This window comes from Vicugna pacos, chromosome 6 (genome assembly GCF_048564905.1).
Source record: "Vicugna pacos chromosome 6, VicPac4, whole genome shotgun sequence".
NCBI lineage: Eukaryota > Metazoa > Chordata > Mammalia > Artiodactyla > Camelidae > Vicugna > Vicugna pacos.
In genome coordinates this window covers 37,842,487-37,870,349 of record NC_132992.1, presented here as the reverse complement: position 1 = coordinate 37,870,349, position 27,863 = coordinate 37,842,487, and the positions used below count along the sequence as shown (strand labels likewise).

At 35.8% G+C, this 27,863-nt stretch overlaps 1 protein-coding gene across 3 annotated transcripts in view; it reads left to right on the top strand.

The window, feature by feature from the left end:
* PRKD1 (protein kinase D1) overlaps positions 1–27,863 on the top strand; it is a 272,532-nt gene that overhangs the window by 198,733 nt on the left and 45,936 nt on the right. For 2 of the 3 annotated variants that reach the window (XM_072962879.1, XM_072962881.1), the window contains 7 exons: positions 4,676–4,699; positions 17,557–17,767; positions 17,929–18,006; positions 19,828–20,032; positions 23,784–23,907; positions 25,446–25,523; positions 26,819–27,098. In XM_072962879.1, coding sequence (XP_072818980.1) covers positions 4,676–4,699; positions 17,557–17,767; positions 17,929–18,006; positions 19,828–20,032; positions 23,784–23,907; positions 25,446–25,523; positions 26,819–27,098 — 1,000 coding nt within the window. The remainder of the gene's footprint in view (positions 1–4,675; positions 4,700–17,556; positions 17,768–17,928; positions 18,007–19,827; positions 20,033–23,783; positions 23,908–25,445; positions 25,524–26,818; positions 27,099–27,863) is intronic. The other variant, XM_072962880.1, reaches the window with a different exon arrangement.

Below are 27,863 nucleotides of genomic sequence, written 5' to 3'. Positions count from 1 at the left end.
TATTACCTGTGTTAGAAGGAAATAAGAAAAACTCAGTAAATCTTTAAGGAGGACACACTAATATGTTGTTTCATTATGGTTAAGTATACTTATCAAGATTATATCAATTTTATAAACTTTTAGACAATTGCAGAAGAGAATTCAGAATTAAATGATCCTATAATTTCCCTATGCTTTACTCATCTTTTAAAAAATGTACAGATGTTCTTGTGGTATTTAGGAAAAGTTAAAACATTTGAAACCATGTGATGCAATGCTTAGTCTTAGGCAAAAAGTTAATAATCTGTTCTAGAACTTCTGCTCCTAGCCTTAAAAATCCTCTTAGCCCCATTTATTCTTTTCTCCTCTCCTCCACCCAACCCTCTACCAACCACTGATTCTTTTTTTTTTTTACTGTCCCTGTAGTTTGGCCTTTTTCAGAATGTCACATAGTGGGAATCATACAGTATGTGTACCCTTTCTAGTTTGGCTTCTTTCACTTAGTAGTGCACATTTAAGTTTCCTCCATGTATTTTTATGTCTTGACAGCTCATTTAATCTTAGCATGGAATAACATTTCATTGTCTAGGTGTCTACAGTTCATTTATCCATTCACCTTACAAAGGACACTTGGTTGCTTCCAAGTTTTGGCAGTTATGAATAAGACTGCTGTAAACATCTGTTTATAGGCTTTTGTGTAGACATAAGTTTTCAGCTCTTTTGAGTAATTATCAAGGAGCACAATTACTGTGTCATATGGTAAGATTATGTTTTGTCAGAAACCGCCGAACTGTCTTCCAAAGTGGCTGTACCATTTTGTGTTTCCCATTAGCAATGAATGAGAGTTCCTGCCACTATATATCTTTCCCAGCATTTGGTGTTGTCAGTGTTCTGGGTTTTGGCCATTCTGATAGGTGTGTAGTGGTTTCTTGTTGTTACTTCAATTTTCATTTCCCTGATGACATATGATGTGGAACTTCTTTTCATGTGCTTATTTGCCATCCATATATCTTCTTTGATGAGGTTTTTATTAAGATCTTTTGCCCATTTTTTAATTGGGTTGTTTGTTTTATTATTGTGAAGTTTTAGGAGTTCTTTGTATATTTTGGATAACAGTCTTTATTAAATGGGTCTTCTGCAAATATTTCGCAGATGTTTTCTGCCAGTCTGTGGCTTGTCTTCTAGTTCTCTTAACCTTGTCTTACATTTAATGAAGTCCAGCTTATCAATTATTTCTTGCATGGATCATGCTTTTAGTTATATATCTAAAAAGACATCACCATATCCAAACTCTTTAGGTTCTCTATGGTATTATCTTCTATGATTTTTATAGTGTTGTGTTTTATATTTAGGTCTATAATCCATGTAGAGTTAATTTTTTGTGATGTGCGTAAAGTCTGTGTCTAGATTCATTTGTTTACACATGGATGTCCAGTTGTTCCAGCATCATTTATTGAAGAGACCATCTTTGCTTCATTTAATTGCCTTTGTTCCTTTGTCAAAGGTGAGTTGACTATATTTATGGGGGCCTATTTTGGGTCTCACTATTCTGATTCATTGATCTGTGTTTCTTTTTACCAATAGCACACTGTTTTGATTATTATATCTTTATAGTAAGTCTTGAAGTTGGGTAGCACCAGTCCTACAACTTCAACTTTGTTCTTCTCCTTCAGTGTTGTATCGACTACTCTGGGTCTTTCGTCTCTCCACATAAACTATAGAATCACTTTGTTGATATCCATAAAATAACTTGCTGAGCTTTTGATTGGGATTGCACTGAATCTATAGATCAAGTTGGGAAGAACTGACATATTAGCAGTGTTGAGTCTTTCTATCCATGAACATGGAATATCTCTCCATTATTTCACTCTTCTTTGATGTCACTCATCAGAGTTTTATAGTTTTCTTCGGATAGATGTTATATATATTTTGTTAGGTTTATACCTAAGTATTTCATTTTGAGGGGATGCTAATGTGAATAGTATCATTACAAGCATGTCTTTAGTATTTTTATTCACAGTAGCTAAAAGCTAGAAACAAATAGTGGTACAATCATACAATGGAATTGTATACAGCAATACAGCAGTAGAATTGAGGAACTGTTGATTCACTCAACAGCATATATGAATCTCACAAAATAATATTTTGGGGGAAAAAACAGGCACAAAAAAGTATATGCTTATGAATCCAGTATATGAATTTCTAATTGAGAAAAAATAATTTATGATGAGAGACATCAGAATAATGGTTCATCTTAGTCAAGTGCTGACTGAGAGGGAGCAGGAGAGAGCCTTCTGGATGCTGGAAATATTCTATATCTTGATCTGGGTAGAGGTTACATCCTTATATGTTCATGTGAAACCTCATCAGGTTGTACACCTAGAATTTTCTGTACTTTATTCCATATAAATTATACCACAATAAAAATGTTTTGAAATGATAGTAACAAGTAGCTGTCCAAATAGCAAGTTGTAAAGTCATTAGGTTTCTTCATCACAAGTCGTGTGAGAAAAGAATGAAATATTATGTCAGAATAATTAATAAATAAGGTTAATTCTGAGATTTCTGTTAGTCAATTTAAGGAAAATGGGGATATAGAAATTACATTATTCTGTAACAGAAAATAAATTATTTGAGTGCTAAATGAAAAGTAATATACCAAATCATCCTGATATATATACATAGTAGTCATTTGCATAACCAACATTGTTTTCTACAGTAGTCTTCACCACAGCTACGAAACTGTGATTCATATGACCATCTTAAGGAGAAAACAAAAATAAAAACAAAACTCTAGTATAAAATTACAACCAACTGCCAAAGGAATAGGTGGCTCTCTTTTTCTTGATAACCTGTGGACATTTCTGGTGATTCTAATTTGATAACAGGGGAGAAATACAGAGATGTGTGTTTGTATAATTTTTTCTTCAAAAATAATGGTGTTATAAAATATTCTGCAAGAAAAATACTTTCCTAGTCAAATAAGATTGGGAAATGCTTCTTGGCCTGTCCGGGTACCAGATATCACAGTATTCATTATACATATTTATGGTTCTCAGAAGTCTTGCAATAATGAAAATCAGTGTTCTTAAACTGGCTCAAATATGTAATCCCTCTTTCTCATAAAACCTAGGAATATCTAATGGGGAAAAACATGCACTTTGAGAGCTGATAATTTAGAAGAATAAGTGAATTAATGCACGTTGCATAAATTGTCATCAGCTATTACATGCTCTGAACAGCACTCAGCTGAAGTTGGATTCTGATGATGGCCCAGAATAGAGCCATGCAGGACTGCAAATTGGAGGAAAATTCTGATCTTTGGGATATCAGATATGTTAATGACAAGGAGAGTATCTTATTATAGAAATTGAGAAACTTGATTGATTTCCTCTCCCAAAAGAAAGCTTTGCCACTTCTGTATGAAAATGTTCCATAAAAGTACATTTGAGTAGTTACACTTTTTCCTCCAAAGTCATGTTTGGATCTGGCCAAATGAGTGGTTGTTGCCCCTGAGTTCTGTCATGCTTCATGTTAATCCATAAATCTAACAGGTTACTGCATAACAATCTTAGCACAACCTCAATCTAAATGTACACCACTTCCGAAAGTCTCTGACAAAATGAGTTAGCTGTAGGTTGCAAATTAGGATACAAGGGTTGAGAGAACAGATAATAGGATTTTTCTCAAAGTGCAGTGGTTTATTCAGCACTGGAAATGTCACTGATTTCAAAACACAGTCATGCATTTTTGTTAATACAGAGCCAACTGTATTTTCGTTTTGATTTGTTTTCTAGTTATCAGATAGAGTTGCCCCCAAAAGCTTGAAGGTACAGAGATGAAAAAGAGCGTATTCAGCATAAATTGCCAGATATGCGTCTACTTAACCAAAGCTGTTTCTTAACATTTTTCATTGATACGCCTTCTCCTCTTAAAAAAATTCATAATAACCTTTCTACTTTTGAATGCTATTTCACTTTGAATAAAATCAGACAGAAAACAATGATAAGCAGCAGAGACTCTAAATCAAGCAAAGAACACACTGTCGACATATTTCTCTCATTAAAACTCTAACCCATTATTGGACTTTCCAGGTTTGTAAAGCACTGACTGATACTGATTGTTCATCAGCTTGTTCTTGCCTGCAGGCAGATAACAACTATGTCACATTTGATTACTTTGATGACCTTTTTCTTTCTTTTTCCATTGAGAGGATGAATTATTGTGAAGAAAATCTAATCTTTCACTTAAAGGTCAAAATGCTTCATTCTGACTGTAATTTATTTTCAACAAGGTGTATGAACCATCTTTCATCACTGACATGGTGACAAGTAGATCTTTTTTTTTTTTTAACCTCAACCAGTTCAAAACTGTAAACTGTGTTGTAAAATGATTATAAATCAATAAAAAATGTTAAAAAAAGAAAAAGAAAAACTGTAAACTGTGTTTTTGCAACCTTGAGTTAGTATCTCTGGTTCCATTTAAATGTTAAATAGCAGTTTCCAACCTAGATGTTTCTTTGGCCACAAACACTGATTAGTATAACATTTTGCTTTTTCTTAAAATCATATGTATAGGAAATAATATTATTAAGTAACATGCATTGCTTTCCTCTAATAACACTGTTCTCTTGTCTTTTTCCTCCCTTTATTTTGTACCTTTGTCTGCTTTTTACTCTTACAACTTCATGTTTCAGTCTCCTGTGAGTCCTGGCTTTGAGGTAGGTACTAACTATCTTTTGCAAACCAACATTATAATATTAATGAGAATAATTGGCTCAGAATTTAGCTCAGAATCCAACCTATTGAACTGCAGAAAGCCCACGGTTTTTTGTTGTTGTTGTTGTCTTTTCCTGTTGCTATTATTTACGTTTTCACAGTACTCAATAAGACAGAGCAGTGCAGGCATTAGACTAATCGATGGTTTAACAGATAAAATTTTGCCCTCAGATTACTTGGTTCCATAACACTGGTATCTTTTCTATGTAACTGAGCAAACTAGTTGAGAATAGAACAGAATACAGTCAACACTCATTTTACCTGCTGGCAGGTTACCTGAAATGCATGCATGTTGGAACTGTGTCCTGGTGCTCGCTACCACAGAACTCTGCCAAGTAAGGTCACCATCCCGATAGCCACAAGTTTTGGTTGGCACAGTAAGTCAAAAACAAGGACTGCCTGAAGATGAATATAACTTTTCAAGAAAGGAGCTTTGAATCCTTATTAATATATTATCTCAGTCTATTTAGTTACTTTTTGAAAGGATGGTATGCAAGTATATATATCAAGATCTCAATCCAAGAAGAAATTATATGTGGAAAATATACCCTCCAAAATTGGCTTTCTATCTATTTTAAACAATTAATAAACCTAATCATGGAGGAGAAGCAAGCGTTAAAGCAGGGCCCTCTTCTTGTGATAGCTTGTTTTGACCAGTTGACTTGTTAATGTTTATTTTAGTTTTTCTTCTTTCTGTACCTCTGGTGAATTGAGAGTTGACGTATTGTTCTTTTCCTTCATGAGACTATAAATTCCAAACATTATTATTGTCTCTTCTAAGATGGTCTTGCTAAGATAACTCTAACAAAGAAAGCTCACGAAAACACAACCAGAACATGTTCTGGGTTAAATAAAATTGACACGTCAAGATATCTTGATTCTTAAGGTGTAAAATGAAGAAGTCTGCTTCAATAATGGTAAATTTCCGTATTTGGAAAATCATCCTGGTTCAAAATATGGCCCTACTTAGAGAAGTCCAGGGTGAATGCTAGGTCAATATAATTTTTGATATTCTAGTAAATTTAAATTTTGTAATTTACAGTGCCTTTCAGATATAATTTTAAATGTAAACTAGTATCTTTCACTTCAAATTATCCCTTGGTAATAAAGTGAAATGAGGACAGGAGGCATTTTACAATTCCCTCTCCTACACTGAAATGGGAGCAGATTGTGTAAAGGAGGACTGAACAGTAGTGTGCTCTTCTGTGGAAGGTGCACAACTTAGAGACAGCCAGGCCTTCATGGGATAGCTCCTGAGGGAAACAAGATGAATTTTCTACATAAGCTATTGTTCTTGAGGTCATTTATATCGCGTTTGTTGAAAAGGTAATAAACTTTTCTTTTTTCTTTATAAATATCTTGAAAGAAAATGATTCACAAAATTTGACCATTATTTCAGAGGAATATTTTAGTGACAGTTTGTGAGCTGCAGCATCGTTCAGGAATCCTGGTCCTGGCTCCAGGTCCAGTATGACCTAGTCAGTTTACGCTTTCAGGTTTGTAACTGCAGGATGCAAAACTTGGATCAGTCTCTGTCCTTGTGGACTTGCAGAAATGAACAATATGCAGACAAATACGTTTTTGTAAAAGCTTCCTGGTATTATGTCACAGTGATATATATTAATTAATCTCTCCTACTGATGATATTGCTTCCTTTTTCTTAAACAATGCTGAAATGCACATCCTTCTATGTATTTTTCGCAGATTTGTAGAAGTATTAGTAGGTTTCTCAATAAATATTTATTGAATGAATCCAGTAAATTATATCCATATAAGCCAAGTAAACTGAAGAATATTTACATTTTTGACAAATAGTTCTATAAAAGGTTGCAAAAGTTTAAATTTATGACTCCACTGACTGCAGTGTATGAGTTTCCATTTCTTTGTCCTCTTCCCAACAACTGATTTTATTAATATTTTAGAAGTTTTTTTTTTACTAATTTGATAGATAAAATAATTTCTGTTCCTTAATATTATTTCTTTACTGGAAAAGGTAAACAGATTTTCATATATTTATTGGCCATTTGTATTTCACCTATGGCTAATTTCCTGTCTATTGAATTGCTTATTGGTTGCTTGGAATATACATTATGACAGTAATCCTCTGTCTGTTAATCGATGATGAAATTATATTTTTAGTTTTACATGTGCTTCTGTTGTCTTCTTCCCATACTAATACTTTAACACGGAGAAAAACAAATTTTCACTCATTATCTTACTATACATGGAATACTATTGAAAATAAATCAATGTAGGCAGATTAAGCACAATAGTCTTTTCAAATGATTTAGGAGAATGGTCTTTTCTTGACATAAATTAGCTGAAGTCAAGGTAGCTGCAACTCATGGCACACTTTTTTTTAAAGCTAGATAGTTCTTATGGAATTTTTTTTAAAAACTTAAGAACTTGAATGAAGTTATTTTAAATGCTTTTAAATGCTTGAAGGAAGGTTTTACTATTATAGCTTTGAGGTTAAGAGCCTCTAGGGAGAATTTATTTTTGGTGAAATTAAATACTAGCCTGGTCTTTTTGGTAATTCTTAACATTCAGACTGCCTTACAGAAATTATTAGGAAATAAATGGCTTATTCCAAAAGCTTTTCCTATGTTTGACTATTTTATATCCTTACCCTTCACATCCTTTAGTTTTTATAAAATTTGGATAATACTCAGTTTAACTTTTTATGTGAGGGTACATATTTTTTAAATAATAATTTGCCATAAACTGCTATTATTTTCACAGAGCTTACTGACTCACATTTAAGACAAGCATTATACTGAAAAGAAGTCTTGGCTGCATACTTTCCTAGAAAATCTTCCCCTGAAATGACTCATTCAGTTACTGTTTCTATTCATTAAAAAATAAATAAGTAAACAAAGACTAGAGAATACTAGTATTGCATTATGTATCTGTAATTGGATAGGATCCTGACATGCTTTATAATAGTCGAGGTAGATTCTTTTCAGGTAAGCAAAAAATGGTGAAAAAAATAGTTATTTCTGTTCCTGAATGAAACTATGATGAAATTTCTGGCCAAATTGAATATTTTCCAGGATATTTTCCAAAATAGCAAAAGTCTATTTAGAAATGGGGACTTTAATTGTTAAGCTTGTGTTCTGGAGTCCCAGGAATCCTGGTGGTTTATCTGAATTAAAAAGTCACTTTTTCTGTCTAAATATGCACCATGACGTACCTCCATGTAGGACATTTGCCAGATATTGCAAGATTTCTTCTGATGATTGGATAAACTAGTTTTCCAAATTCAAACCTGAGCAGTATATACTTTCAAGTGAGGAAAAGACATCCAAAAATTCTTTAACCAGCACTTCTGTCCACATCCTGAGAGTCAGAAGAGTATGTGTGGTGGTACGTTTGTGGTGAAGGAGCCCATCAGTGAAACTAAGAGTGTGAGGCCTGCTTTGATGTGCTACTGATTAGCTCTTGCCTGATTCCATTTAATGTGTTTGGCTTATCTTATGTACATTATTAATTCATAATTCATGGGCTCTCAACATAGACTTCCAGGTATGTAATTCTAAATAGGAACATGGCTGGAGAGTTCTTCATGAACTCCACCGGGGAAGGAGGCATCATATACCACTGTCCACACTTCCAAAACGTACAGGTCTTCAGAACAAATGAATCTTTAGTGAAAACTCTGAAAGGCCTGCATTCACTTCAAAAAGGTCCCTTGGCCTCCGTAACACTCTGCACAAGCACACCTTAAGACACGAAACATAGCTCTCTGCTTTAAGACGCTAAACAACCCTGCTACTCCACCCACCTTGTCACCATCAGCAGGCACTTGCTTAGTGGCCGTATGTGTCCATCTAATGTCATGTTGGGCCAAATTTAAGTCCTGTCTCAAATTCCTAACCTAGCTGAGTACTTTGAAAAAAAGTTACTCCTTATCATTTGGAAAGCTTGTATATCCCCCTGAGTGTTCAGACCCAGAAAAGAAATTAAGTTTTGTGTAGAAAAAATGGTAACGAGGAGGAGTGAGGAAAGTGGATGATTGGAATTTGTACATTAAGTAAACTTCTAGAAACTGTGTAGATAATTTAGCTTCTAAAATGTTTATCTGTGTTTTCAGAAATATTTAGGTACAGTATTTTACTTGATCCATTGGACTTGGTTTTTTGATATTTGGTTCTGTCTTGTCAGATGAATTTCTATCTCCCTTCTCAAGAAGAGTAAAAGTATTGTCATTTTGATAGTAAACATGGTGAAATGCAGTTATGTCTAGATTGCATTTCAATCTAGAATGCAGAAACATTGTCTAGAAGTTATGAACAAAAATACGTATCTCCAAATAGCCCAGTTTTTGGAAATGTCTGTTTCTCTGTAGCTGTGCACTAAAAAGTATCACTGAGTGATATAATTTCATTGAGTTAGTGCTGTCCTATACTTTTAAAACTCAAAGCTTTTTTTTTTTTTTTGGTAGGTAAAGAAAAAGTCTCATCTTTTTCTCTCTCTTTTTTAGCTAAGTTGCATTACAATCTAGTCTTTGGTTGTACCATATTGTTTCAGAAGCACATGTGCACATACATACACATATATGCTACATGTTCATCACTGATTATTGAGGCTAAAATCCTATAAAATACTGTGAAGTTATCCTTATGGGCCATTTCTGAAGGGAGAGGCTCTGACCTTTGTAGCCTTAGACTGTATTTGTGGCATGCTTTTCCAGCTTCTCCTTGGTGTCTCCAAGGCAGTAGTAATCAAGGGGAAAGCCGTGTTTCAGATTATTTCATTAAGCTTTCCATTGAGCTCATAAACCCAAGCCAGCTGTCAATTCAGTCAGGGTCAAATACTGTGAGAGTCCATGTCCCTAAAATCAATATTCTTCAATTTTCCACGTAATCTCTTTACCTTCCAGTTTACTTTCTATATGTAAATCAAGTTTGACACTCGAGGCCCCAGAGCAGAAGTTGTTGACATGCAAAGTGATCTTCTTCCTCAGTGGAAATGCTTCTTTTTTATTTTATAAACGTGTAGTGTGCGGCATTAAGGTTGTATTGCCATCAAGTAAAAAGAGAAGTAATCTTACTTGTGTTATGTCTCCCCTCTCCTCCAGGAACCCACAGATTGGTAGTATGCTGGTGACTGACTTTTTGAAGGAACAATGCCTGTAATTTGTAACAATTCTCCAACAGGTTTAGTGCTTTCCCTGCAAAGGTTGGATTGCTTAAGAAAATAGTAAGGTTCTTTTACCCTGTATTTCTGTTTACTAAAAAAGAGTGAAGCAATGTAAAAGTTAATGTAACTTCCAAGACTACTTTAGCACCCAGCAAATCCAGATTGCCTTGTATTTTTAATAAGAGATTATTTATGTTGCTACTGTGAAAGCTTTCACAAATTGCTGCAAACATTAAGAAATGGATTCTCCACTGCAAAACAGCATCCGTCACCACTAAGCAGGGGGCACACTTTCTTTTTCCTGCTCTGTAGCAGTCCTTTTCACTATTATGAAAAGGTGTTGATTAGATTTTATTTATGCTATATATTTAGGGTATCCAACTGAGGAGCCAAACTCATTTATCTGGCGCACTTGGCAGATAGTTCAAGGCATATAGAATCAGAATTGTAACAGGATAGCACTGAACAATTTAAAACTCTCCAAACACTGTACCCTCTACTCAGTGAGTTATAAGGCATGGAAACATGGGTGTTCCTACGTGAACTCCATTTCCCAGGGGTCTTCGCACTTGTCTGTTGTCCAAGAACGGCTCGAGGCTGGAAAATCCCAGGCTCCCCGTGGGAAAGTTGATATGCTCATCTAAGTGTTGTTAAAAGAAGTTGATCGTTCCTTTTGGCTTCATAAAATAGCCTCAGACTAAGCATTCACAGCCATGTTTTATTAGCAATGACTAGGGGGACGGTTAAATAATCATTTCCAAGTGGGATAAACAGGTTTCAGAGTATATGAAAGAAATCTCTAGGCAGCCCAAAGATTAGGGGGACTGAGTTGTCCTAAACAGAATTTTAACTGGTAATAATAGTCAACATAGTCATTGCATGGCAAGGCTCACTTCAGGATGCACATCAAATGCCTCTTCTTCAGGAAATTACTTTTCTGAACGACTGCTCCATCTCCACCATGGGAGTGGTTTATCTTTTCTTCAAACCTTCATACTTATGGGCGCTTATTCTGTGTGAGTCAGTGTTCGAGAAGTTGCTGATACAGTGATGAACAAAACAGTCAAGCTCCCCTTCTCACAGACTTATATTCTACCGAAGGGAAATAGTAAAGAAGTAGTAAACAAATAGGTAAATAAGACAGTTGCAGGCTGCAGTGATGGGTCAGGATGATGTGCCAGAGAATAAAAATGTGGAGGGGAAGCCGACAAGAAGTTGAGTGGTCTGGAGGCCTCATGGTATGTGACCTAAAGTCTGAAGAATAAGTGAGAGCCATCTATGCCTGAAGAAGGGAAGAGCACGTATTGTTATTGTTGATGGTAGCAGTTACTTTGTGTCCAGAATTCTATTGGATAATCGACTCATTGGGCACAGAGACGTTATTTACTTGCCTTTATATGTCCTGTAGCATCTGACTTGGGCCTTTAGGTAGCATTTGTCCCAGGAAACACTTGTTAAATTAGACAGATCTATCATTTTTATTGAAGTATAGTTGATGTACAATATTATATAAAATACCGGTGTACAGTATAGTGGTTTACAGTTTTAAAGGTTAAACTCCACTTGTCATTGTTATAAAATACTGGCTATATTCCCCATGTTGTACAATATATCCTTGTAGCTTATTTTATCCCTAAGAGTTTGTGTGTCTTACTCCTCTCCCCCTATATTGCATCTCCTCCCCTCCCTCTCCCCACTGGTCACAAGTTCATTCTCTGTATCTGTGAGTCTGCTGCTTTTTTCTTATATTCACTAGTTTGTTGTATTTTTTAGAATCCACATGTTAAGTGATCTCGTACAGTATTTGTCTTTCTCTGTCTAACTTATTTCATTTAGCATAATGCCCTCCAGGTCCATCCATGTTGCTGCAAATGGCAAAATTTCATTATTTTTTGTGGCTCAGTAGTATTGCATTGTGTGTGCGTGTGTGCGTGTGTGTGTGTGTGTGTGTAGCACATCTTCTTTATCCATTCATCTGTTGATGGGCACTTAGATTGCTTCCATATCTTGGCAACTATAAATAAAGCCATCTTGATGGCAATAGGAGAACACTGTCATAAGGTGCTATTCTGCACAGTTCTTTGAATGATAGTGAAAAATGCTAGATCTTAAAACTTCTGGAATAAAGGATTACTATTGGGTTGAATCTGTTTTCATACAGTTTTGCTGATATCTTTTAAGAATAACAGTTCCTTAACAGGGAAGTAGGCAGGCACCTGAGTGATACTTATATCATAGAAGCTGTTTATTCAGCTAGTCATTATGCTCTAACAAACATGTATAACTCAGATGCTATCCTCTGAGCACAGATGAGCTGCTTGAAAGTCTCTTCTGTAGGTCAGGATTAAGGGTTCACAATATTTTCACACTGCATTTTGGCACATAGAACATACTATCACTTGATTATTCTCATTGTTTCCTATGAACTCTTCCTTCAGAACTTAAATGAAGGGAAGAAAATGCTTTCTATATTTATATTAACATAAAACCAGGGAATGTAGGAGCTGGGAGACACTAAAAAGAGAGGAATAATTATTACTGTCTGGAACAAGACTACCTGAGCGCCCAGTTCGGCTGTGATCTTGGACAAATGATTTAATCTCTCTATGATTCAACTTCCTTATCTTTAAAAAGCCTGGTGGTCATGAGGTTTAAGTGAGGTAATGAATGTAAATCGCTATGAAAAGAATCTGGCACCTATAAAAGTTACAGGAAGTGTTTTATGTCATTGTCTATTGTTTTATGTCATTGTCTCAGACTCCCCATGAACAGGTTTATTCCCTGAATCAGTTGACTGGCACAATGTTTCAAAATTTTTTCAGAGTTGCTAATATTTAGAAACACAGTTATTTCATAAAACAACTAGACTTTTTGCTTCTCTTACAAAGCTGAGATATCTGGAAACAAGGGGCTTTCATCCTCATGTGGCAACCATTAGCAGTGTTCGAGCCAAAGCCATACTTTTTAAACTGAGCCTGTCCTCTCCAATTTACTGTAGTCTCCACCATTCTCTGTTACATCCCTAACACCCATTAATAATAACAGCCTACAGGCATGTATTTGAGCTTGCCTTCCTCCTCTTTCCAGAGCAGAAGGGTTCTGATAGATTGTGTATTCATGTTGGACGTGCCAAATAGAGGTGAGAAGCAGGCAGACAAGTACAGTATAAAAAAAAAATCTTTAGCTATTATACTCTGTTACAATCGAAATCCTGTAGAGCAAGGGCGTCAGAGTTACAGGGCATATAGTACTAAATTTTTAAGATGCTTATATTACAGCCTGTATTTTGTACATTTCTTTTGAAATGTCTCATTCATTATTTGCATGCATTTACTTCTTGAAAACATTCATTTTTGTTCTAGTCAAGCAGTGCTTACTATTTATCATGTACCAGGCAGTTCTTTCCATTAACAGAGGACAGATGTGATTAAGACACTGTCCTTCTCTTAGGAGCATAATGTGTAATGGTTAAGACCAAAAAGAGTCCCAAAAGTGATGAGTCCAAAAAGAGATGTCAACATGTAAGCTAAAGTGTTCTCTACTTTTTGATTTCTCTTTAACTCAAGGGGAGTTGATGTCACCCCAAAATCCAGTCCCCAGTATGGGTCTGTGAAATGCATTTTAGTTAATGAACATAAATATTTTAATATAGGAGAAGTTTTCATTTGAATTTTTTCTTGTAGAGTGACTTATCTCTCAAGAAATCTTATATTTGATTTTTACAAAGATGACAACAAGAAACCACAAGTATAGGCAATTCTCCCCCTCTGTGTTCTAGCTTTACTACTAAAGAGAATTCATTTTGAACTGCTAAATGGAATAGACCTTGTTGGGAAATTGTTTCAGAGTCCTGTTGAATGTTTAAAGACGTGCTGGCAGTTGGAGTTTCCACAGTGTAATCTAAGCAGTCATTTCCTGGGATAGTTCCAAACTTGCTGAGTCATCAATTTAATACACCAGGTTAAAAAACAAATTCAGTCTTTAGAAAAGCAGGATGCATTGTCTCTGTAATTAGGTATTCAGTGCTATAGTTTTAACTTTGGCAGTAATTTCAAATAAAACACAGTTAACATAAGGATGTTATAGATACTTAAGAAAATACTTTAAAGTCTGTTTAAAAAAATGTAATCTCTGTAATCTTTACAGAGATTAAAAATGTAATCTCTGTAAAGATTTAAAAAAAAGTAATCTCTGTAATCTTTATTCTATAAAGATTAGACTTTAAAAAAATGTAATCTCTGTAATCTTTATTCTATATAAGATCTAATCCTGACTTTAGAATTCAGCTTTCATCATTTTCTTATTCCAGTATTCTCTCTCATCCATGATGATACCTCTTACACTAAGAACAACAACAACAAAAAAGACCTTTATACATTTCATCATCTGTAATTTGCCAAATCAGATCATTTGTATCAGTCTATCCCAATACCATATCCTATAGTGATGTCAGTTCTCACAAAAGTTCCACACCTGTAATTTGATCCAAACTCCTCCACTCAGGAAAAGAACAATTTATAGGACCAAAGGCTAACGTAAATTTTTAGGAACACATCCTCCTGCATATACTTACCATAATTATAGAGAAGGGAATTTTAAATCTGTTACTCTGAGTTTTGAGCCAGTTTTTGCTCTGAACATAATATTGAAGCAGAATGAAACAAAATGTAGCTGTTCTCTTTCCAAAACACTTCAATTTTTCCTCCCTATTCCCATTAAAAAAAAAAAACAACTTACGCTGCAGATTGCCCAGGTTTACCAAATACACAGTGCCAAACTGGAACAGCAAGTTAACAGTAGAAGTTAATTGAAATACCATTTAGTTAACTTAGTAAACCTAGTAAAATCTTCACTAATGTTGATGAGTAAGAAAGAACTTTCTCTTTACCAGAGCCAACTTTAAGGAAAGATCCTAAAGTACTGTATATGTTATAATTATATACACAAATAAGTAAAAAAAAATTGAAGTAAGGTTAATGAAGAAATACAATGATATAATATCTCTTTGCTTTGGATTCACTACATCCAAAAAGGTTGTTATTTAAGCCAGCAATACCCTTTGAATCAAGTCTAGTTTTATACTGATGTTAAGTCCATACACAGGGTCCTGGGTTCAATCCCCAGTACCATCTCTAAAAATAAATAAATAAACCTAATTACACCCTACCCTCTGCTGCAAAAACAAACAAACAAAACAAACAAACAAACAAAAAAACTAAAACTAAAAAAAGTTTTAGAAAAGATTTTAAAACTTTACTTTTTAATGTAGAAATATAGGCCGCATTGAAAATGATTGATTATATTTGGAACTACCAGAAAAGATAATGATAAGTCTATCTGGTTGTGTTGCTAGTTAATCTTAGTTTTAAAATGTCATGAACAACAGGAGGGCACTCTTTATTAATGCTATTAAAATCTTAGACTACTATTATATCTTTAATGCTCTTAAAGTCTTAATTTCTCACGCTATAAATTATGTAGTTTGTGAGTTGTTATCCCTGTGCCAGGGACGCATGTAGCTGTGTGAATCTCATCATTGCCTGAATGTGTGTGTAGTACAGACGCTGGGCCACAAAGTAACAGCCAGTTTCTTTTCCCTAAACTCATGTAATGTTTTAAAATTCCTTATGTAATCCTGCCTTGAAGGTAACAAATGAAATGACTTCTCAAGAATAATTCTGGTTCTTGTAGTTTATGGCAGTGTTTATTTGAGTGTTCCCATGTTGGATGAAAAGAAAACATTCCATTTAACAGATTGTTTCTTGCTCTACTAAGTGCATTTGCTCCATGGTATAGTCCTACCCTACGCCAGTGAATAGTCCTACCTCCAACTGCCTCTGTTCACACCGCCCAAAATTAAGTCTCTTAAATTAAGGAAAATAACTAAAGGGTGATTTGGTCAACTTTTCACACGATTTTCCAATCTGAGAACATTTTAATTCTGCTCAGAAAGTGTGACATCAGGTCAGCTTTTATTCTGAGTGTTGAAACTTTCCAACTATGGAAAAATATCACTTTTCATTTTAGTGTATTCTTAAAACTGGCCCGTTGGAGATAGTTAAAACAGGGACCTAACCCTATGGATTTAATTATTTTTCAATTCCATTGAAAATATTTATTCAATATAGTTGTGATTCTGGTTTGGCAAACTTTTGGCCTGTCTCTAAAAGCTCCCTGGATGTCTTGACAAGAGTTGAGAGCCTTTCCAGAGTAATTGTGCTTTATAGTTTTATTTTCTGGAATTAAAATTATAAATTTAACTGAAGATATAATATCCCTAAGTAGAACGTCATTTCAAATTTCTTTTTATTGCAGCTAGTCAATCTGCAAATCAGAATTTTCCCATTTGGTAATAAATGGCATTAACTTTTGGCAAAGATAGGCATTGAAATGGATGGAAATTGTATGTAAATATAATTTGTTTCTCATCTTTTTGGTGATTATTCCAAATTAGAAACTGACTAATACAAGGGCTCTGGAAGCAAACAAATGTAGATTCATGATTTGGCTAAACTGTTTACTAGCATTTGACCCCAAAAAATGTATTTAAAACTTAATAAGCTTAGATGCCTCAACTATAGATAATAAGACCTATCTTGTAAGGCACCTAACACAATGATTACTAAAAGTAGGCGCTTAATAAATGAGATATATAATTTATAATAACTATTAAAAAGCAATTCAATTCAACTTTTATTTCAGTGATTCTAGAATACCATTTTTTCTGATGATTTCCAAGTATATTAACATGATATCAAGGTATGCCATGAAATTGTTCCAAAACATTGGAAACATGGTTAATTTTGCCTCCTTTAATCTTTTAAAATATCTGTGTGCTGGACTGATTAAATAATTCCAAAATGAGACAAGAGTGAACAGAGATATAATTGTAGCCAAAACACTAATATTTATGTGTCTTGTATAATTCATTAGTCACTATGTGTTTTTCATTTATAAAAATAAAAGTAGGAGGAGAGTAGAGCTCAGTGGTAGAGCACATGCTTAGCATAACAAGGTCCTGGGTTCAGGCCCCAGTATAAATAAATAAATATGTTAACCTAATTATTCCTCCCTGAAAAAAAAAAGATAGTATAGTTTTAACCCTTTACTTTTATATGGTTGAGGGATAATTTTAAATTATATTTATTTTTTTCTTTGAGGGAATGAAAAAAAAAACTATAGGCCATTTTCAGGTGAAGTACTGTATTGGGCAGACGAGAAATTTACTTTTTGTGTTTTATCTTCATAAACTGCTTTCATTTTCTACATGAAACACTTTAGAAAATGTCAGTGAAGTATTGTGTACAATGGTGTCAAGAACCATTTTTAGTTTGCTTTCAACTTTATGTTTCTATATTAAAACTAATGGAATTTAAAAGCTGAAAATTATTTGAAAGTCCTAGAAATCAGTTTCAAATATTCTAATTTCCAATTCTTTACAGACTGTAAAATCAAGGTAACTCAAATAAGAAATTATTGGGAAATAAATTACATTACTGAACAGAAGCATAGTTTTAGTTTATTTCTCTCATATTCCTAAGGATCAAACCACTAAATTCAACAGTAAAAAAAGACAATGTAATTTTAAAATACATAAATATATAAATCAGATATTCTCTCATGTCTAATTGTCCTGAACTGTTTTTCAAACATGTAGCAAAAGTCACCATCAGAGTCATTCATTGGTCGAGAGAAGAGGTCGAATTCTCAGTCATACATTGGACGGCCCATCCAGCTCGACAAGATCTTGCTGTCCAAAGTAAAAGTGCCGCACACCTTTGTCATCCACTCCTACACCCGGCCCACGGTCTGCCAGTACTGCAAGAAGCTTCTCAAGGGCCTCTTCCGGCAGGGCCTGCAGTGCAAAGGTAAGAATGATCATGCCACCAAGTAGTTGTCACCAGCCCAAGTTTGATCCTTAAATCAATCCTCATCCATTTGAAATTACAATCTTTTTTTTTTTTTGTAACTTCTCTTTCTGATGAATGCTTGGTTTTTATTTGTTTTCTTTTAAAATCACTGTGATTAGATTGCAGATTCAACTGTCACAAACGTTGTGCACCAAAAGTACCCAACAACTGCCTTGGCGAAGTGACCATTAATGGAGGTAGGTGAAAGGTCAGCCGTCAGGTCTGTGCTTTTTCCCTCTTAGGGCATGTGTCAGTTAGGACTTGGTGGGATTTTTTTACTTTTAGTTTTTTCAGTTCACATACTTGTGATCAAGCCCAAAGTAAATTATGACCTCTGTCCAACTTTATTGTAGAAAAGAACCCATCATTGAATTTTGATACTGGCTAGAGATTTTCTTGATTTTTACGTGGTGAGCCACCTGGTACTGAAAACTTGGATATCCAGAATGTCTTCCCCAGCTCTCTTATTTCATACGCCTACTCTAATTCATTCAGAAATGTGGAAATTGTTGGAATGCCTATTATAGCTCTCAACCTCTTTCTTCATCCTTTTCAATCCAGGCATTGAGACAGAAGTTAACTTTTCTTCCCTGTCTGTCACAGAGACTGACTCATCAGGAAAGAGTTACCCACTTCCTTCCTCCACCCAGTTACTCTTCCCGTTCTATCTGTGCTTGTTAACCTGCATCTTTCATAATAATAATAATTAAAGGAAATTTAATTCAAACAATTAAAAACCACATATCCTCTTCTACGTTTGGGGACATCCCTTTAGGAAAACTTTAACTGCATAGATTAACATTGAAGGAATTCTAAGAAAAAATGCTGTGTCCTAAAGGAGCAGCTCACATTTTCTTCCCTGATAGTATTCCTAGTGGGTTCTGACCAAATATTTAACTTAGTGTCTGAAGCTAACTTTTTCCATGGACAGTAGTCTGCATTATATGTTCAAGCTGTTGTCAGTTTTCTGATTCCTCTGGAAAGAAAACTGGTGATAGAGGACCAGAAAAACAGGTTGAGTATTTTTGTTGCTAAAATCCTGAAGAACAAGTGATTATCTGTGTTCTCCAGCCTTCTTCACTAGAAGAAGAGGAAGAGAAAGCTCTCTAGGAAAACATTCCCATATAGTTTCTCACTTGGAGATGCATGAATTAGCTGCCAAAAAGGAAAGCTTGGCAGTCTTCCTACTTCCTGTGGCGTGTGGTATGGATTTTGTTCAGGCCCAGGAAATGTCAATGTGTGCTGTATAACTAGAACTAAGGAGAGACAGTGTAGTTTTTGTTATGTTGATTACTTTGAAATTGTATTTTCCCATAAAGTTAAGACAGTCCAGTAAAATGTGAATTTTCCAAGGTTGAGAGGCTAGGGTCTCCGATCAGTCTATTTTCTGTTTTTAAAATAAGTACTTTGCATTAGTAAGTAATTATAATTTGCTGTGTCCCATCAACTATATAATGAAGGATTCAATATTACTTCAAATATCTTACATATTTAAAAGCTGCTGCTTATGTGACCAATTTAATATATTGGAATCCATGGTTTTAAAAGTTACTGGCATTTTGAGAATCAATGGTCCTGAGTCTCCCTGCATGTGAAAATTTCTCTCATCCTCCCACGTATTTCTTTTTCCCGCCAGGGCTGTGCTACTGAAATAAGATCAGTTTCCTCTTCCCTGGTGCCTGGTATCGCTTTGCTTCCTAGCACTTTGTTTCTGTCCCACCCTTGGCTTCCTTCCAAGGCTTTCCATGACTTGTCATGTTTTAGGCTCAGGGGCACAAAAAACAAGCATCTGCTTGTAAAATTATACATTTATCCTCATAAATTCAAATACTAGTGAATTTGAAATTGTGAAATTGTGAAACTAGTGAAATTGAAAAGGAAAGTGAGAGAAAAATTCTTCACATAACTGTTTTTTTAGGGCTTTCAATCGATTTGTTTTAAGACTGCCTAATTTTCTGTTAAGTCCTGGTTCCAGGATTGCAGGCTTGTCTTCATGGGTGCAAAACAATTGTTTTTAGATTTGCTTAGCCCTGGGGCAGAGTCTGATGTGGTCATGGAAGAAGGGAGTGATGACAATGACAGTGAAAGAAACAGTGGGCTCATGGATGACATGGAAGAGGCGATGGTCCAAGATGCTGAGATGGTGATGGCAGAGTGCCAGAACGACAGTGGGGAGATGCAGGATGCAGACCCGGACCACGAGGATGCCAGCAGAACCATCAGGTGAGGGCTGCACTCTCAGCCTTGGTCAAACGGTGGAGCCCCATGTGGTATTTTCTAAAGCTCTTTGATGTTTTAATCTATTATAGAACAAACTTAAGGTGTGTGTTTGCAGGCATACCTCGTTTTATTGCTCTCTGCTTTATTGCACTTCGCAGGTATTGTGTGTTTTACAAATTGAAGGTTTGTGGCAACCTTGGGTACAGCAAGTCTGTCAGTGCCATAGTTCCAACAGCATTTTCACACTTTGTGTTTCTTGGTCTCATTTTGGTGACTCTCATAATATTTCAAACTTTTTCATTATTATTATGTTTGTTACAGTGATCTGTGTTTAGTGATCTTTGAGGTTACTATTAGAATTGTTTTGGGATACGGCAAACCACTCTAGTATAAATAAGTAAACTTAATCAATAAATGCTGTATATATTCTGACTGCCTCACCAACGAGCTGTTCTCCTGTCTCTGTCCCTCTTCTCAGGCCTCCCTATTCCCTGAGACACAACAATATTGAAATGAGGGCAGTTAATAACCCTACAGTGGCCTCAAAGAGTTCAAGTGAAAGAGTCACGTGTCACTCACTTTAAATCAAAGACTAGAAATGATTAAGCTTAGTGAGGAAGGTGTGTCAAAAGTCTAGATGGGCTGAAAGCCAGGCCTCTGGAGCTAAACCGTCAGTCAAGTTGTGAATGCCAAGAATACATTCTTGAATAAATTAAAAGTGCTACTCCAGTGAACACACAAATGATAGGAAAGTGAGATAGCCTTATTGCTGGTATGGAGAAAATTTTAGTGGTCTTGATAGAAGATAAAGCCAGCCACAACATTCCCTTAAGGGAAAGCCTAATTCAGACCAAGATCCTAAGTCTCTTCAATTCTATGAAGGCAGCGAGAGATGAGGAAGCTGCAAAAGAAAAAAAAAAAACTGCAAAAAAAGAAAGATGCGGGAAAAAAAAATTGTAGGTAGTAGAGATTGTTTCACAAGGTTTTAGCAGCTAAGCCATCTCCATGACATAGAAGTTCAAGGGGAAGCTTTAAGTGCTGATGTAGAAGTTACAGCAAATTACCAAAAGGTCTAGCTAAGATCATGAATGAAGACGGCTACACTAAACAACAGATTTTCAGTGTAGAAGAAACAGCCTTATATTAGAAGACAGTTCTATGTAGGACTTTGACAGCTAGAGAGAAGTTGATGCCTAGCTTCAGAGCGTCACAGGACAGGCTGACTCTGCAGCTGGTGACTCTAAGTGGAAGCCAGTGCTCATTTATTACCATTCTGAAAATCTTAGGGCCCTTAAGAATTATGCTAAATCTACTCTGCCTGTGCTCTATAAATGGAAGAACAAAGCCTGGATGACAGCACATCTGTTTATAACATGGTTTACTGAATATTTTAAGCCCACCGTTGAGACCTACTGCTCAGAAAAAAAGATTTCTTTCAAAATGCTACTGCTCATGGACAGTGCACCTGGTCACCTAAGAGCTCAGATGGAGATGGACAATGAGATTCATGTTGTTTTTGTGCCTGTTAACACATCCATTCTGTAGCCCATGGAGCAAAGAGTGATTTGAACTTTCAAGTCTTATTATTTAAGAAATACATTTCATAAGGTTATCACTGCCATAGATAGTGATTCTTCTGATGGATCTGGGCAAAGTCAATTGAAAACCTTCTGGGAAGGATTCACCATTCTAGATGCCATAAAGAACATTCATGATTCATGGAAAAAGGTCAAAATATCAACATTGACAGGAGTTTGAAAGAAGTTGTTCCCAAGCTTCATAGATGACTCTGAGGGGTACAAGACTTCAGTAGGGGAAGTAACTGATGATGTGGTAGAAATGAAAAGTAGAAGATGCTGTGGAGATTGTTGAAATGACAGCAAAAGATGTAGAATATGACATAAAGTTAGTTGATAAAGCAGTGGCAATATTTGAGAAGACTGACTCCAATTTTGAAAGAAGTTCTGTGGGTAAAATGCTATCAAAGAGCCTTGCATGCTACAGAGAAATCATTTGTGAAAGGGAGAGTCAATTGATGCAGCAAACTTTATTGCTGTTCTGTTTTAAGAAAGGGCCACAGCCACCCCAGCTTTCAGCAAACACCGTCTTGATCAGTCAAAAGCTATCAACATTGGGGCAAGACTCTCCACCAGCAAAAATATTATGTCTCGCTAGGGCCCAGATGATGGTTAGCATTCTGTAGCAAAAAAAACTATTTTTAATCAAGGTATATACATTTTTAGGTATAAGGCTACTGTATACTTAAAAGACTACAGTATAGGGTAAACAACTTTTATATGCACTGGGAAACAGAAAAATTTGTGTGGCTCACTTTATTGCCAGATTGGCTTTTTTTCGGTGGTCTGAAACTGAATCTTCAATATCTCCGAGGTATCCCTGTAGTTTGTTTATGAACGAGCTATGTTCTCTAGAGGAGACTCCTAACTTTGGATTCCCTTGGAGAAGTGTGGTTTGTATCCTTTCCTAGCATTGCCTCATTCTTTGACCCATTTTCTTTTGCATGTGAGGGATACACATGTGTAAACCACAGATTTACTACTAAGTTCATAAGTATTCAAAATTCATGGTGTGCAAATACAAAGATCAAGGATCAACCTCAGCAGTCACCATCTACTCTATAGCTGGCCCCTATTACAAATATTGTATCTGTCTGGACTTAACTGATCTTGATTTTATTTCAGAAGTATGTGGAATTTTATATTTGTGATCTAATCATCAATACTTTTTGATTTCTAGGTGATCCCTAGTTTTTTATATCAGTGGTTAGGACAATATGGCAAAAAATCAGGCTGCTACCTGTTTTGTAATAAAGTTTTATTGGAACATGCCCATGCCCGTTCGTCACTCTGTCTACGGCTGCTTTTGTGCCACAATGGCAGAGTTAAGTATTCTGCAAAGCCTGAAATACTTATTCCCTGGCTCTTTACAAAGATAGTTTGCAAACCTTTCATTTATATTATAAAGTGTACTCCTTTTGTGTCCATTTTACAAATGCCTTGTTCATTGATAGACTGAAATTGTTCATGAGAGTAGAGCAATAGAATAATTGGATATTTTTTCCATTTAATGGCACGAGAAATATTTTTAAAATACTAGTATTTTGACCCATCTGTGTTTTGAAGGTGTATGTTTCTTTAGTATCAAAAGATCAGTTTGGGGCCAGGAGGCGGCATGTTGTTGGGGGCAGGGAAGGAGAAAGGAGGAGACAGACAGAAAGGGAAGAAAAGGAGGAAAGATGGGCATAATCCCATGAGCAGTAAAGATTTAAAAGACAGTTTCAACAGCAGATTCTAATTTTTATGAAATTGTCCAGAGAGAGACTGAAATTCGTGTTAAGTGATATTATCTCTAACTTATTAATGTATCTGCCTGTAATAAGTAGTAAGTAAACGAGCTTCTGTGGGTGACTCTAAATACTGTGGCCTCAGTACACGAAGACGGGAGCTACCTGATGTTTACCCCAAATGAGCGCCTTGTAGTTTGACCTGAAAACCAGGGTGCTTCTTACCCTCCTTGGGATTGTTGAGGTGTTCACGTAAAGCGCCTGTCATGTAATGACAGATTCCAACTAATCCGGATTCTGAACCATGGTACTCTGAGGATACATTTCACTACAAGTGGGATGCAAATTTTTTTTCTACTTTCTCTTGGAAATAGCTGAAATAAGGTTTTATGCAGGAAAAGAAGATCTGTATCTAAAAACTTATATCCTAAAATATTTTGACTCTTCAAGTCCATCAACAAGCAGCAACATCCCACTCATGAGAGTCGTGCAGTCCGTCAAACACACGAAGAGGAAAAGCAGCACAGTGATGAAAGAAGGATGGATGGTCCACTACACCAGCAAGGACACGCTGGTAAGATCTGCAGCGAGCAATTTCCGCTTGTGAGCTTTCATTAGAGGCGTTGCTGACGCCCTGTGGAGACGGTGGGATGTCTGAGTTCCCGGGAGCAAACCTCAGCACAGCAGAGCACAGCATGTATGGGGCACGTTCATAGTCTCTGGGTGTCTGATGTAGTTGAGCAAACAACTGAGTTAGAGAAAAAGTGTAGACAGCAATCTCAGGGAAACAGTCATTGACCTCTGTTACGTGAAGTGATTTCTAAACAACTTTTGAATGTCTACCTGTCATTTTATAGCAGCCATGAAAACAACACACTGTACTTTCAGAGTGCTCCCCTGTGATTCAGAATTTCTTTTAAAGCCCTGCATTTTAGGGAGAGAAAAAACGATGATAGCTATTATATGATTCTTAAATCCTTAAGTGTTCACTTAAAAACTGACCTATTCAGGAATACAGTGATCCTGTATTTGATTAGGTAAATGACAACACATTCTAATTTTTATGTAATCTGAGTTGTCTACTACTTTGTATTTTCCTAATAGTTGATGAATGAGGTTGTACATATGTGTGAGAGAGAAAAAATTTGATCTATGTTTCAGTTAAACTAATTGACACTTGGTGATATGTGTTTCTCAGTTCTTGATAGTGTTTTCCTCATCACTTCCTGGCTATAGGATTCCCTTCATTTCTTTAGATAAATAGACACCTATAACCTAATTCTTTAGCTGTAATCTCAACCTTCTCTTCTGGAGAGAGATTTACATGACTTACTGGAAGACTCAGTTGAATCCCAGCCAGTCCTTCCTAGACCTAGTATAAAATATTTGAAGCATATTTTGTGTATTTGGCTGGTCTAAGATAGGTGGTGGAAGAGACCAAGAATAGTGTTAGGGCTTTTGGGTCTGAAAAGAAACACATATACACAGACAGACACACAAGGACCTGATCACCAAATCATACAAGTTCAGATTTTCAGTGAGCTTAAGAGAAGGTCAAGTTATGGATGCACTCCCCTGATGTCATTAAGTTGATGCCACGGAGTCAACCTTGCCATCCAGCACAGTATTCTTTAGTTCTGCTGTAACATTCCAAATTCTTCCATCTCTAATGGGAGCCAGTATAACTGGATCAGCATGGCATGTATTATGTTCTAAAATAATGAGAATATGTAAATATTATATATTCTATTAAGCCTTTTTATTTTATTATAGCTACAAATCCACCTTTCGCTCTTCATGCCATCAAATAAATTTAAAATTGGTGTTTTCTATTAACCGTGCATGCACTAAATGCCAGGCACTCTCATGGTGCTAATACATTATCCCCTTTATTATTTGTAATTCTGATGTAGACACACAAACTCACCACGCATTTGCTGAGTAGTCAGTCACCTTCTAGAGTCTTGAAATTGAGTGTGAGTCTTCCTGGTCCAAAGCCCAAGCATTTTCCACCATGAAATTATATGTCCCCAGTGGGAAAGTGTTTTGATTTTATCAATCTTGGGTGTCTTTAAAGTTTTTAAAAGATACTGAATCAAACTTCTGTTTCAGCGGAAACGGCACTATTGGAGATTGGATAGCAAATGTATTACCCTCTTTCAAAATGACACAGGAAGCAGGTACTACAAGGTAAGGGTGGCTTTTTCTTGACTGGAGTCCCATGCCCCCTCTTGCTCTCTCATGGGAATGTAGAGTATCAGAAATACAAAATACACCCAACAGGCATGACTGGTTCTGTGCTTACTCCCAGAGAAATTTTTTCTTCTCTGTAGTTTACACATTTGGTGGGGAATCATGTTGTGAACCCATGATAGTCATCTGAGAATTTCGAATTTCTCTGGGGAATGCTTCCAGCCCATGGGATAGTGGGGTGAGGGGCAGGAGAGAAGAAGCTTAATTGTCTATTTTAGCAGAGAAGTGTGATTTAAATAGAAAATTCAAGGTCACGGAAGATTAGCTAAAAGTAAAGTCCTGAAATCCACTATATTCAGCTTTTTTTTTTCCTCTATAGCCTTGCAGCACATCAACATCACTGGGGGTTAAGAAATATTGTATGATTTCTCCAAGTATTGCCAACATTCATAAAGAGTACTTTCCTCTAGAACAAAGTTTGGCAACTATTTTCATTTTGTCTCTCTACATGAAATAGTACAGATGTCACATAATGTATCATCTAGTAAAACACGGTTCGAGAAGAAATTCATTGTGAACAGCATATTCTTTCTCCTTAAAATTAATGCAGGTTCAAGCATAGTTGGTGTCATTCTCCATGGCCACTTTACACAGATCTAACAGAAAAGGGGAACCTCATTAAGTTTTAAATTAAAAATTTGTTTTAAAAGTTGTCATTTCTTAATTGCTCCGTACGTCCTAGAAGACAATGTGGTGATTAATTTTTTAACATCAAAATTGTCTTAAAAGCAACTGCTTTTAAAACCATTCTCTGTGATTTTCCTCACTATAACTATTAATGTGGCTTTATTATTATATTAACATCTATTGAATCAAATTATGTGATTCATTTTCAGTGCCTTAAAGAACAGTTAAAAGTTAAAAACAGCTATGCATACCCAAATGTATTTCAAAAGGACCATGATTTTACCTCACAGTTATAAAAATTATCGTTTATATTCTAAGTCTTAGATTTTGATGCAGGTTCAAAATTATTATTCTTATTCATATTTATTCTTGCCACATGAGCAAAGTAAAAATTCACTTGAATTTTTCTGGAGAAAGAAGATGATAAAGTTTCTTCTAGTAAAGGTGTTTTTGAATTTTTCTTAGTAATATTCTGTGTCTTATAAAATCATTTTATGTAAATGATGGCTGGTTGTCATGTCATTTCTTGATGTCCCTGGCATGAATTTCATTTGAAAGCATACAGACTTTTGATAACTATATTTAGCACACTCTTTCTTCCACAGGAAATTCCTTTATCGGAAATTTTATCTCTGGAACCAGCAAAACCGTCAGCTTTAATTCCTAGTGGGGCCAATCCTCACTGTTTCGAGATCACTACAGCAAATGTTGTGTACTATGTGGGAGAAAATGTGGTCAATCCTTCCAGCCCACCTCCAAATAGCAGCGTCCTCACCAGTGGCATCGGTGCAGATGTGGCCAGGCTGTGGGAGATTGCGATCCAGCATGCCCTCATGCCCGTCATCCCCAAGGGTTCCTCCGTGGGCTCAGGAACCAACCTGCACAGTGAGTCTGCTAGTTTCCTGACAATCTTTGAAACAGATGAAGAATGCCTCTTTGGGGATGACTTGGTTTATTGGAGAACATAGGGTCTCTAGACAAAAGCTGCTACACACACTAAGATATTTCATTCATTAAATTAGCCTACTTTATTTTTTCATTTTATATTGAAAATTTGAACAAATTCTTGTAAACCCAATATATTAGGCAATAGCAGAAACCTAGGGCTACTGGTCATAGAATAAGTAATCTAGTCATCTGAGCTTGATCTGGAATGCCAGTCTTGCCGTTCGCAAATCTGAGTTTACACGTGTCCTCAGAACCACCTAACGTGGTCCTCTGTGCAGAATACTTAGTGTGCAGTGTACTTGGAAACTGTATAATTTTATCCCAGGAAAAAAAATCTCTGTTCATTGTAAAATGAGATCAATTTTACCAAAATGCAATCAGGATCAAGTATTGATGGTGAATTTTTAAAAGATATTTTAGAGTAGTATCTATATAAAAATGTAACTTAAAATCTCATAATGGCTATTAATACTGAAGCTTGTGGGGGAAACCCTCTGTTTTCACATCACAGTGTGTTATCTGATGATCTGTCACAACTTTTTAATTGATCTCTACAACCAGTGTATGTATTAATAGAATATATATGCCTATTTGGGTGCTAAGCACTTTATGTGAGGTCTCTATTTTAATGCCTAAAACAACCCCAGTAGGTCAACACTAACGATTTGCCTATTTTACAGGTGAGGAAATCAGACATTAAGT